Source organism: Chrysemys picta, chromosome 4, assembly GCF_011386835.1.
Source record: "Chrysemys picta bellii isolate R12L10 chromosome 4, ASM1138683v2, whole genome shotgun sequence".
Lineage (NCBI taxonomy): Eukaryota > Metazoa > Chordata > Testudines > Emydidae > Chrysemys > Chrysemys picta.
In genome coordinates this window covers 24,440,050-24,453,671 of record NC_088794.1, presented here as the reverse complement: position 1 = coordinate 24,453,671, position 13,622 = coordinate 24,440,050, and the positions used below count along the sequence as shown (strand labels likewise).

General features: G+C 52.7%; 1 protein-coding gene across 6 annotated transcripts in view; it reads right to left on the bottom strand.

Annotated features, from left to right (window-relative positions):
• Nucleotides 1-13,622, bottom strand: part of SCUBE3 (signal peptide, CUB domain and EGF like domain containing 3) — a 137,486-nt gene that overhangs the window by 75,071 nt on the left and 48,793 nt on the right. For all 6 annotated transcript variants that reach the window (XM_065591723.1, XM_065591718.1, XM_065591722.1 and 3 more), the window contains exon 3: nt 10,707-10,832. Coding sequence is in view for 5 of the 6 variants with exons in the window: in XM_065591718.1 (XP_065447790.1) it covers nt 10,707-10,832 (126 nt within the window). In the remaining variant the exon portion in view is untranslated. The remainder of the gene's footprint in view (nt 1-10,706; nt 10,833-13,622) is intronic.

Genomic DNA, 13,622 nt, shown 5'->3' with positions numbered 1-13,622 from the left:
GCCTGTCCTCGCAACAGCCCACGAAGTATTACCCAGACATGAACGGCAGCCGCTGGGGATGGCACATGAACCCAGCTGCTTCTGATACGGGCACAAGTGCACAAACACAATGGGCATGTGAAGAACTGCACTTCTGAACGATCCACACAGATGTTCTTCAGGCCACATGGCCTGACGGCAAGGATCAAAGATCTAGCCTGGGGTCAAAGATGAAGGCTGGCTCGATAGGAGACTGCAAGCCTTGCCTTGGACCTGCACTCGCTCATCCACTTCCTAGCTGCAAGAAACACAGTCCTTTAGGGGAAGGATGGCAATGGGACGAAATGCAGGTAGAGAGGATTCCCATCATTATTTGTCTGCACTGCGATAGTACCTAGGAACACCAGTCAAAGATGAGGGCCCCATTGTGGTGGGCTCTGTACAGAAGAGTCACAAAGAGGACAGTCTCTGTCCCAGAGAACTCACTGTCTACCATAGGTGCTTATCTGGGCTCCCTTACCTTAATATCTGAGTGCTTCACAATCTTGGATCTATTTCTCCTCCCATGCCCTGTGAGGTAAGGCAGGGCTGTTATGCTCATTGTACTGATGGGGAACCCAGGCACAGAGGGATACAGGGACTTGCCCGAGGTCACCCCAATCTAGGCGTCAGACAGGATGCAACAGGGCGACAAAACTGACTAGTGGGATGAGCAAGAGAAGGTAGCAAAATGGACCCGGCTTAGCAGAAAGAGAGACGCCTCAGTTGGCCCCTTGCCTATCCAAAAATCAACAAACCGTTGCTTTGTCAGAGGGGAATCCTGGGATGTCTGAGCGCTCACCCTGTCATTCTGAACCTAACAGACCAGTAGCTGGGCCCATGGATGAGTGATTCCAGTATCTCCTGGCTCCTACAAATACAAAGTTCTGGGGACAGAATTCTCAGCCTATCTTGTCTCTGAGACACCAGCCAGCTTATGGCAGGGGTTTGCGGTGGGTGCTGGACTGGGCTGCAGTGAGATCACAGAGTTGAAGATCCCCTTTTGCCACCTTGGCCTGAAACGCTTAGATCTGTGGGGTGATGCAGCTTCTCCATCCAGGGATTTTTCCTGCCCTGGACCCTCTTCTAGAAAGCCGTGAAGAGCAGAGGAGAAATGGGACCAGACCCCTCCCCTCCAAACACGCAAGGAAAGCATCAGGATGAGAGGCGAGAGGCCCAGTGCCAAAGAAAACCTCCTGTGAACTCGAGCGTTTCAAACCCAGCAGCTAAGAGGAAAGCTGAGCCCCTTGGACATCAGCAGTGGGGCTGTGGATTGGACTCCGGAAAAGCTGGACTAGCAGGTTGATGACAGCGTGCGGAGTGAAGGAATTCCAGATCAGGCCCGAAAACCTGAGCAAATGTCTGAGCAACTAATTAAAATACACACCCGCTCCCCCATACACAAGGATGCACAAAGTCCACACACGGCCTCTTACAGACAGAAACATATGTGCACACATGTACCCTCTCATGCCAAGACAAACATACATTCACACACGCACTCCTACAGAGACAGCTGGACACGGACACACACACACAGATTTGAGGACACACACACTCTTACACAGAGACACACATAGGCACACACTCATGCTGAGATGCAGGGCAGGTGAGCAGGGTGACTGGTCAGCCTGAGTGACAGCTGCTAGGGGGCGCGTCACAGAGCTGTGCCACTCCCCCACACCCCTTTTCTTCCCCTCACTGGCTGGCAGCCACTCTGGGCTGGCGCGGTGCTGAAAATGTTTTACGCTCCAGCTGGCAAAACACCGGGAGCCGGCCCTGCTGAGTCACACATGTACACAGCCACACGGTATGACACCCCCTTCCCCCCCCAAACCTGGACATGCAAGGCTCTCCTGGCAGGACAGTTACCCATGCTCAAACAGCTCCCTTTGTGCAATCCTTGCTGGCAGGCGCCAGGTACAATCATTTGCTTCTCCGAATGGAACAAAAGGGGGGAAACCCCCATGGCATGGTCATGAATGGCCAAGAGAAGCAGGAGAGAGAGGCTGCCCCCTGGAAGGGTTTCCTACAGGGGAGCATCCCATGGCATTCGCAGGACTCGCTATCTCCTGAAAACAGCACACAGTCCAAAGCCATGGCCAGTAATTTTCTTCCCCATCTTCAGGAGTTTGCTCTTCATTTGGCCTATCGGTACGGTGTCTCTCGCTGAAAGGGCACAGGTGCGAAACTGATTTTGAGAAAGAGATGTGAAGAGAGAATACACAAATGCTTGGCTTTCATCCAAGGATCCCAAAGCACTTCTCTGCTCATCCTTCCAGCGCCCCTATGAAGGAGATGCAGGAGACCCTTCACCCACCACTGCAGTGCAGCCACCTCTGGGATGGAATCCACCAGCTTCTGACCAGACCCAATTGAAACTACAGGGGAAATTCAACTCAGCAGAACATAAATTCCCGAGTTGGGATTTACCCAGGATATTGTGGCTAGCATCCCTACCTTTAGGGAAAGGACCAAGGGATCTGCCCTGAACACAGGGACCTGTACGTCACTTAACCCAAAAGCAGCAAACCAGTTTCTTTGCTGAGCAAAGAGAATCAGTTACACTTCTCAAGGCACACCTGCACTCTCCTGAGTCCCTGTTCCAACTCTGGCCAGCCGTCCAGGAGGGACTATGCACCAGCTGAGCATCACGCACTCCTGGCATGCTCCCTCCAGTCTCCCACACCAGACCTGGGCATGGAGTGGCACAGCCAGGGCCAGCGAGGAGCTCCCCTATACCAGGGGAATTCTCAGATGGACGGATACAGCTGCCTTCTGGTCCCTTCGCGCCACTCAGGCTTGGTCTACACTTACCCCCCAATTCGAACTAAGGTATGCAACTTCAGCTACGTGAATAACGTAGCTGAAGTTCGAAGTACCTTAGTTCGAACTTACCTCGGTCCAGACGCGGCAGGCAGGCTCCCCCGTCGACTCCGCGGTACTCCTCTCGTCTAGCTGGAGTACCGCAGTCGACGGCGAGCACTTCCGGGTTCGACTTATCTCGTCCAGACAAGACGCGATAAGTCGAACCCAGAAGTTCGATTTCCAGCCGCCGAACTAGCGGCTGGGTATAGACGTACCCTCAGATTCAACTCAGAGTCCAGCCCAGCGCCTCCCGCCGCTAGGACTCAGCTCTGACACCCAAGGAGGAGCCCCACAGTCTGGGGCAACACTCCCACCCAGGTGTTCCAGGGACGTCTCTCAACTGTGCACTTCCTGCTTAACCTTGCTTAGCTTAGGAAACGTAACCCAGATCACAGCTCAAGGCAGCTTGACCCGGGGACTGAGCAAGGATAAAAGCCAGAGAGAAAAATAAAAGACCACATCACCTCAGAAAAGGCACTTGGATTTGTCCCCCCACATCATAATTTTCCTCACGGAAATGTTCTCTGCCCTTGCTGTTCCATGGACCAAGCTAGCTCCAGCCAGTTTTTCGGCAGTAGCCAGCTTGGAAAGCCAGCAGCAAGACAGAAAAGGGATGCCTTGTTCAATGGCAGGAGATTTGTTTCCTTAGCTTGAGTTTTGGTCCCAGCTGAGCCGCGTTCCGCACAGGCCAATAACTCCCTTCAAATCCCTCACTTATAACAAGAGCTTAACGTCCAGCGACTTCTCCTGCAAACTCGGCACAAGAATGACAAGGCACCGGCTCAAACCCAAGGGCTGAAATGAGGCTCCGCAACCCCTAATGCCTGTTTTATTAAACGCAACGGAGACAGCCAGAAGCCCAAAGGCTGCTGTGGCGGGAAGAGGGCTTGAATTCCTATCCTGGTTCAAAAGGTCACTCAGGATCTTGGGGGGGAGGGCGCATGGCGGAATTTCTTTTAATAACGTCTAAGTTGCAGACAATCCTCTACAAGTCCCAGAAGGAGCAACTCCAGGCTCTGCCTGCTACTCAGATCCCACCCTCGCTGTCGCTCACGCCCTCCCCACAGCACTGAAGAATACGTGCTGAAGCCAGCGGCCTGGGGAAGGGGGCTCTGGCATGGAGGCTTGTGCCCCATGCTGCGGGTATGAGCTGGCAGAGGCAGCATGGTCCAGCGTACAGGGCATGGGTTGGGAGTCAGGACGCCTGGGTTCCATTTCCAGTTCTGCCGCTGACTCACTGCAACACCCTAAGCAAGTCACTGGGCCTCTCTGTGCCTTAGGTTAGGTCCTCGCTGCCAAAAAAGGCACTGGAGTTTTTAACTGGACGCAGCTAGACAAGGTAAACCCCAGGTGCGGGATATAGGTTTGACCTTAACTCGCCAGCTCTAGGGAATAACTATCTGTGCCTTACCTCCACTGGGATTTTACATCAGGACAACTCTCTAGATGGAAAGAACACCACTTCTTATTTTTTGCAGTGAAGACACAGCCTCAGTTTACTTGCCTGTGAAATGGGGAGAATGGAGACCTCCTTTGAGAGCCACAGATAAAGGGCCAGACCCTCAGCTGGTGTAAACTGGTGTAGCTACAGCACCTGCACCCGCTGACGACCTGGCCCAAAAGACGCCTTTATACATGCAACCTAGGATTTTCTCCAGCAGTTGTGTTCCTAAAGCCAACGGCAGCTGGTTGCGTGGAACTGCCCACTGGTCTAAGAGAAGAATAATCAGATAGGTCAGGAGTGTCAGGTCCACATTTCACAGAGAGGGTGTGGGTGAGCCAGAGCCTAATTACTTTGGCTCACCCACACCCTCTCTGTGAAATGTGGACAACAATCCTTGGCCTTCCTCCTGGGAGGACAGCTAGCATCTGTAAACCAAGAGCAGTGAGTATTGCCAATCACTGGTCTAGCCCTGACCATGGCTGCAATTACACAGGAGGTGGAGACTGGTTGGAATCAGGTTCTCCATGCCACCAAGAAGGCCGCTGTTGCTCTAGAGCGAAGAGCCACCAGAGATGGTGCCCAAGAAAACTTTGTCTGATACAAGGGGAATGAGAATTTGTCCTGGCTGGCGGGGGGCTCCCAACCAAGAAAATATGGCCTGAAATGTAAGAAACTGGGAAGCTGATCAGAGCGACAGACCCCGGTGAGTGGGAAGGGAATGTCACTGGGCAAGCAAAGAGCAATGGTCTCTGGGTGAGCAGCAGGGATAAGGCAGAGAGATCCATGCGGGGAGGAAGTGGACTTTTTCTGCCCGATAAACTCTTCCCCATTCCCTGGGCTATATTGCTCCCACAACTCCCTTCCAAAAAACCAACCATCCAAGTGCACATGAGAGAAGACAGGCGAGGCTCGCGTAGGGGGCACACTTACGGCATTGGTCGCTGCCCCATAGACCCCAAGCAGCACGAGAAGGCAGGATCTCAGCTTCCCACCTCATTCTGTCCCCATTACCTAGCACCCAGCTCCTGGGCTGAGGCACCTGACTGGGAGAAATCAAGATAAAGCTGGACGCTCACGAGCGGGGGAAGAAACAGTGAAATAATCCCCCTTCCCCATGCTTTGATTGTTGTTGGCCAAGGTCTACTAAAGCCAGTTACCCTCCACCACCAGTGGCCCTCAGTTCCTGCAGGCAGCCTCTTCTCACCCATCCTTTGCACTGCCTGTGGAATTCCAGCCCTCTCACTGGAGCCAGGACCTTTGTAAACACATGACATCCACTGCTCTTCATCCCGGCTTTGCTTTCTTTCCTTGGGCTCATCATCGCCCGGGAAAGGAAGGCAGGGCCACCCCTCCCGCCTCTGGTTCCAGCTGTGTAAATCTCGGGCTCGCTATTAACAGGGAGGACGGCAAGATCCCGGTGATGAGGCTTAATGCAAAACGTATGTGTGCATAAATCCCCAGCGATGAGCTCACTACCGATCCCGCTGCAGGCACTAATGAGAGTGAAATCAGCACGGAGCCGCTTCTGCCTCTTCCGCGGAGATCTGATGTGAGAGGGACTGTACATTGCTCCATCTCCTTGGCTTCTCTACTCCACCCCTAAGTGCTAATAGCCGCAGTGGGTGCCAATGGAGGAAGGGGTGGTGATGCTACAGGAGGGCAGGTGGCTTGCTAGTTCCGTTGAGGGAGTGCTGTGACAATAGGGGACAGGATGTATGACCCCCTGTAGGCAGATGCAGGGTTTGTCTTGGCCTGGGGATTATTTACCTACCCTGGTTGCTGGTTAACATCCCTGCCGTATTTGCTATTAACTCATCTATTTTGGCAGGTGCAGGGCTGACTCTCAAGCACAAGCGAAGGGAACGGGCAGCTGGGGTGCCTGCATCTGAGGGAGGCTGGTCCCTTTTCGGGTAGCAGGGGAAGAGCAGAATGTCCCTGCCAGACGTACACCCACACGCCAGCAGGGCCTACGGGGGAGGCAGCTCATGTTGGTTTCCCCCACAGACACGGATGCACTCCTGGCAGCTGTGGTCTGCAGCTCTCAAAACCCAGGGCTGTGCAGGTGTGTGTGTGCTGACGTGGGGGACTTCTGCCCCTTTGCCCTCCTGGATTCTATCTCCAGCCCTGCCACTGGCTGCCTATGTGACCGTGCACGTCACTTCGCTCCCCCTCCCGTGCCTCAGTTTCTCCAGCTGTAAAGGCAACCGGCCTTGCAGAGAGGGTAGTTGAGGACAAACCCAGCTAGTACTTGCATGGCATGCAGCCACACACGGATGAAGGAGGCTACGAGCATTATTTTTAGCTGCATAGCCTGGTGCAGGGCAACACCTGCCCTGCTCTCCACCCACTGTCCGCCACTCCCAGAAAGCACCTCTGGCAGGGAGCCTCTGCTTGTGTGACGCAGCGCGGCGGCTCGCGCTCTGTCCCTGCATCTCAGAACCCTTTGTGCTGATACCCGTGGCCACTCCGAGGATTCCAGGCTGGGGCGGGGTGGCTGGGAAGCACAGATCTTCTCTCCTGGCATGAGGAGATCCGCTGACTTCCCAGCACTCCTGGGGTGCCGCCGCGGAATGAGGAACAGCCTTAGGACACCACGGCCACCTACGTGGGGAATAATAACCCCAGGCCCAAGCAGGGACTGATCGCTAGGTGCTGCCAGTTCGGAGCTCCTGAGCAGCTCCGTGCTCACAGATACCACCACAGGGATGAGATCCAGGGCTGGCGGTCTCTCCTGTCAGCAATTTTCCCGAATAACATGTCTGAAATACGTAACTGGGAGATTACAATCTTTCAACACGAGGTCCCGGGGCAGGGGCGGTGGGCGGGAGTCAGCATTTCACTGATGATATGTCAGTGTTTAAAGAACTCGCATGAGTCTCTGAAGGTTCCCAGCTGTTGCTGCTGTTCTTACTGTTACATCCAGACACAACAAAAACTGGTTTTTTAAAGAAAAGATCTGCCCCCAACATATATTTTTGTGTTGGTTTCTAACACACTGGATTCTATGCCGCAGAGCTGAGGATAGGCAGCACTCGAGAAGTCAGGGATGCTGCTAGACTGCGGCAGGGCAGGGCTGCGCCAGGGATCAGGGCATGGCGATGGGGGGAGATGTAAAGGCATGACCAAGCTGGGTAACTGAATGCAATAATGCCAGGCCAGGCTGAGCCAGGGAGAGGGCACAGCGGGGAGATGGGAAAGCAAAAGCAGCTCCTGGAATGTCCCAGGATAGATCTGAGCAGAGAAGATGGGGGTAACAGGGCAGCAGATCATCAGGGAGCTTTTGTAATGCTGCATGACGAGGCTGAATGGGTGAGCAAGAGAAGTGTGAGGCTGGGAAGAGTCAAGGGCATGGCAGGATGGGGATGGAGAGCGGGGATCGTAGCTCATCACACCCTCCCCATCCATTCTTCTGGCTCCTGCTTCTCCATTTTCTGTGTCTTTCCCAATTTTGATGCCTCTTAAAACTCTCTCTCTCCGTCGCTCCAGGATTCGCTCCCCGTATGAGTGGCTCAGCAAGACTCTCCAGCAGCTGGGAGTCCCCGTTCTTGGCTGGTGGTGTCCACAGACCTGCCAGGACTTGCTGACGACAAGCAAAATTTCTAGGAATTTTGTTTCCCAGTTCAGTGGGGAAAACCTGTGCTACTTGTACTGCTCGCCCACTGGAGCTGGCCGTGAAGATTGTCTGCACAGAGTCCTTTGCACAGCTACATGGCAGATCGCACGGCATGTTGGCGGTACCAAGGGGCACCTGAGCCCTGGAAGGGGGATCTTAGGGTAGCACCGGAAAAGTGAACCAGTATTTTGGTTTTGAATTCGCCAAGGACTGGGGACGGGCCACACTGTTGCTGTCGTACTGAACGAGTCCACTCCTCTGTTTCATTCCATGAGACCTTGTGCATGGCCTTGCTGGCATCACACCAGCTGGGAAGCTTGCACAGTGGAACGGGACTCTGGACATTTCCAAAGCCAGTTTTCTGGGCTCAAAAGATTCTTCAGAAGGCGCAAAATGAGACATCCAGGGATTGCCCGGACCCGATTCTGGGGGCCCTGTTTCATCTCAGTTGGATTCCATCCATACTGCAGAAAAGTGACACTTTCTCTTTTTTGTTTGCAGTGTTGTGGCCGTGTTGGCCCTAGGATATTAGCGAGGCGAGGTGGGGGAGGGGATATCTTTTACTGGACCAACTGCTTTCGAGCTTACATCAAGCACTTGAGCCAGAGTCATCTTCCCTGCTGGTGCACAAAGGCCCACTTGAGGATCCCAGCTCTGCAGGAGGAAGGAACCTTGGCTCGGCTAGGAAGAGCCGAGTGACACGGGCTTCCTCCAAGATACCCATACCTGACATCGACTGAGGACACCAGGCTGCCCTCTTCCCCGTGCGAGCCCCCAGTGTCCTGATCATTTGCAAAGCACTGGTCCAGATACCTGGGAGCTCCAGATGGAAACAGGGGGTGTGGGAAGGTCTCAGATGGTCATTACCCAGCTTGGCACCATCCTGATTATGCTTCTTGGGAGGCAAAAACTACAGCAGGGACTTAGACACGCCACAGGTTCTCCGCCAGCCAGGATTTACACCACGGGCCATGGAGTACATTGTTCCAATGACCCCCAGCGTGGGGGGCTGCCCACCTGGGCTCAGTACAGATTGTAGACTCAGAGGGGCAGGAGCTATCTAGGTTCACTTACTGGGATTCACACTCATCCCTTTAGACTAGGGCGTGTGTGTGGGGGGACGGGGATGGGGACGACTCTTGTATCCTGCAGGTGTTCAGCTTCCCCACTTATCAAGCCTATGGGTCCTGAACATCCCCTGGCAGTCACTGACTTGATGGGATGATTGTAGGAAGGAAACTCAGCTGCGGTCAGTATAACCAGCGCCATGAGCAACGGCTGCTCCTGCCCCTGCCCCTGCCCCTGCCCCACTGGCAGGGCTTAGCTCGTCCCACCAGGTGGAGACACAGAGCTCCTTGAAGGTACATTATCCTCAGTCCAAGGAAAAGAATCAACATGTATTATTATTTCTCCATTAATATTGCAGTATTTCCAGGTTGGGCCCCTTTGTGCTAGGGGCTGTACAGGCATATGATAAATGGCAGGTCCGTGCACAAATAGTTGTAGCTGTCTCATCGATAAGAGGCGCACAGAGGCTCTGAGCCAGACATCTGCTCTTGCTTCATCCTTCCCCAGCCCAGAGTCAAAGCTTGTTTCCCACCAGGATAAAGGGGACAAAGAATGGAGCTCTGCAAGGGTCGGTTTAAAAACAGACGCAGGACAACAACAAATCCTTCCCATGATAAATCCTCTAGTGAAGAAACCCAGCAGTGTCTGCCTGACCCTAGAGAAAGGGCGGGGGGCCCTTTAACTCTGATAGCTGGACTGGCCACTTAGAGCAGCTTGCATTCCTCTCTGGGACACAACAGCAATAAACACTGCAGTAAAATCTCACAGCTGGAGGATTTGTGCAATGCCATACTGCGTGTCTGGAGGCACAGAAGGGAACATGGATCACCCTGCAGCTCCGAGCCACTCCTCTTTGGACCCGTGTGAGGCAGGACATTGAGGGGGGAGGTGGTCCATTGCGATGGCTTGGAGACTGGCTGCTCCACCGGAGACTTCTCTGCCACGAGAGCTGATTTGCTGTGCCCAGCCTCACAATGCAAGGTTGGAGAACTGTGAGCTTGCTGCTCATGGGCCTGACTGTGTGAGGGGCTGACCACCCTCCCACTTCACCGATATCAATGGGAGCTGAAGGTTCTCAGCAACTCATAGGAAGCACTCAGCACATCCCAGGTTCATGCCCAGAATCAGGAGTCAGGGTTAACATCCCAATGAGATGAATGAAACAAGCCATTCAACTTGCAGGCTTTTTTCAGGCTGCCTGCAAACTCAGGAAAACCCCAGCTATCAACTACACTGGGGTCACATTTTCTCTACAACCATGAAAGCTAGAAACACCCTGTTTTGAAAAGTAACCCCTATTAACACAGCCCAGCTTTATGTGCATCCCACAGTGGTTAGACCACGTATAAGAGTTTTACAAGCCTGCTATTGCCTTCAAGCCACTAGAGCTGGTCCTTCAGCTCAGGCTCATACTTTTAGATCCAGAAGCTGTGGGGTCAATCCCTGCTGATGACTCAGCCAGTGGCACACTAGGGGTACTTGGTCCTGCCTCAGCACGGCGGGGGGTGTGTGTGTGGACTAGATGAATTCTCGAGGGCCCTTCCAGTCCTGCATTTCTATGGATCTTATGATTAACGTGCACACAGATTCCAGAGCACAGTTCTGCAGCCAGGAGCAGATTCCCTGTCTGCAGACTCGTGGGAAACACCGGACCCACACCACCCCCCGCCACTGAGCAGCTTGCCAACCCCTTACCCAGGCAGTTGTGGCCGTCGTGCGCCAGGCGGAAGCCGTCGTAGCAGGTGCAGCGATAATTCCCCGGGATGTTGACACAGTCGTGGACGCAGCCAGCGTTGTCGTCCCGCTCGCACTCATCGACGTCTGCACAGAGAGGAGAGAAGCCCGGAGAGCGGTGAGAGACCTGAATCCCCTCCCCAGGCCCATCGCTGTACCTCAGATCAGCTACGTGCCTCCTAGGCGGGACGGGATTCACTGAGACTTGCTAACTCATTACACGTGATGCTCTTGGTCACCACACTGGCTATGGTCAGGGTGACATGCACGTCCCCTAACATCTCACATCCCAATGTGGGCTAGTGCCATTCACAGGCATTTTGGTGCTGCTTGCCCCAGTTACTCTGGGGCTTCCCCATCACATTATCATGGCAACAATACGGCAGGAAGGGTGGGCATGCCATCGCCACTGAGACCAGCTCCGCAGGAGCAAAGCACCATAACCACAGGCCTGTTGTCAGCCTCTGCCAAGAGTCAGCAGGCACAGGATGCAAAACAGAGATCACACATTCAAACGTCAGATACGGTCGCAGCCCTAAGGAAGCCATCGGCTCATGACCAACGGAACAAGCCATGCAAAGACAGCGTGACCTTTGCTGTGGGCTCCAAGAGCAAAATCCGCCCCATTCTGCACCAAGCTGGGCTTGACACAGGGGGTGTCCGCAGAGGAGTAGCTGATCTGCAGCTGCCCCTGCTGCTAATGCACCATTACTCTGAATGTGTAACCCTGGTCTGCCCCAGCAACCCACGTGCGTGGGGAAAGAGGATGCTCCCATGGAGCTCAGCTCCATGGTGGGCATGGGATGCAAACATCCTGCATGGGGAGCGCTCTTCCCCCCACCTCCTTAGCAGGACTCTCGCTGTGGGACAGAAGGGCCCATAGGACAGAGGGCAGGATGGGTCACTGAGTAAGCTAGTCTAGTAAAGAACTGGATACGTTTAAAGTAACACTGTGCAGACAAAACTGCTGGGCTGACCTCTTTACCAACTTACAGCCGTGACTTCCATGGGATTGCACAGTACATAAAACAACTCCGGATACCCCCCATATAATTAAAAAAAACACAAGTCGTTACTTGGGTCACTGAAATCACCTTGGATTCTTAAATCCAGTTTAACCTTCCACTGCTGATGCAGTTTGTGTTTTCTGCATCTCTCCTGGCTGCGACAGCAAGTCTAGCCTGGCCACTTCTGCTTTCTGTTTACAGCCTGTTTTTCACTCTCTTGGGTTTGTGTCTCTGTACTAAGGCTGGAACAATAGGAACTGCCACGCTGGATCAGATCCAAGGTCCATTCAGCCCAGTATCCCATCTCTGGCAGTGGCCAGAACCAACCGCTTCAAAGAAAGTTGTAAGAACCTCACAGATCTCATCCTGGTCTCTAATAATTAGAAGTCAGCTTAAGCCTGAAGCATAAGGCTTAATATCCCTTCCAAATTTTGTCATCATTAATTACGATAAGTCTGGATATGCTTGGTACCCGTGTAAATATCCAATGCTTTCCTGGCTCTTGTTAAATTCTTGGCCTCAGTCTGAGGCTGCTGTGTGTGGGGTAGTGGAAATATAGGGGTCATTTGCATTTTAAAAATTGGTTCTCATTTTCTTTTCTTTTGTTCAACTTCACAACAATGTTTCTCTTCCTATTAAGCTGTGTAGAAATGCCTTCCTCCCCTCACAACAAAACCCAGATTTGGACCTCAGCTGACTGGCTGTCGTCTCTTTAATCTCTTTGTTTGTTTCTCCACCATTCACCATGTCAGTGGAAGCTGAGATACTCCAGAGACGGGCGAGAGTTGGTTCTGGTGCTTAAAGGAATGGGTGTCGTGCTCAAGAGGAAAGCATTATGGAGGGCAACGTAATCAGAGTGCAGGAGACGAACCTTGTACAATGGTTCCCCATTACTAATCCACGCCCTCTCGTTTCCAGCAATGGACTGCTCTGGGGCTAAATGCGATTACAACAGCTAAAAGTGAGGTGCGATTGGGTAGGAACCCTCATCTTTAGAGAAAAGATGGTTTTGTGGCGAAAACACTGAACTCAGACTCCAGAGATCTGGGTTCAGTGCCTGATTCTGCCAAAGACTCCCCACGTGTGAGCTTGGGAAAGTCATTTCATCTCTCTGTTCCTCCACTGCCCAATTGAAAAATGGGAATAACAATACTTCCATTCTTCTACAGTTAGATCGTAAATTGTTGGGGGCAAGGACTGTCTCTTGTGGTGTATAGGTACAGCCCCTAGCACAATGGGGCCCAAGGAGCCACAGTCATGCTCAGACATAACACTTTACACAGCATCTTGTATGGAGTGACCTTTGGCTATTGACTGAGTATCTACCCAACAGACCCCTCTGGAGGTCCTAGAACTTAAGCTAGAAATGGCTGCAGAAAGTTTCTCAAGATCTTTACATTAGCTTTCCACCAGGTGTCCCTGGCTTGGGGCATAGAAGATGGATGGTGCCAACAACATAGAGAGATGAAAAAGATGGGAAGGGAAGGTACAGAGATCAAACTTGAATCTCTTCTATGCTGTAATCAGTTATAGAGTCCCGAGGCAAGAATTGCTCAGAGCAGAGAATAGCTACCCCTAGCTTTTCCCCACTGCCAATCATCACAGTATCTTAGCATCAGCGCCATGTAGAATCAACAGCAATAGTGAAGTCTCTAGCGGACTTCAAGGAGTCTCTGGCACAAGAAGTCATAAATGGATTTCCTGAAATGGCTGAAGATGATTATTAATGCACTCTGTTTCCACAAAAACAACAAGGAGTCTGGTGGCACCTTAAAGACTAACAGATTTATTTGGGCATAAGCTTTCGTGGGTAAAAACCTCACTTCTTCAGATGCAGGCATTATATACTGACACATGGAGAGCAGGGAGT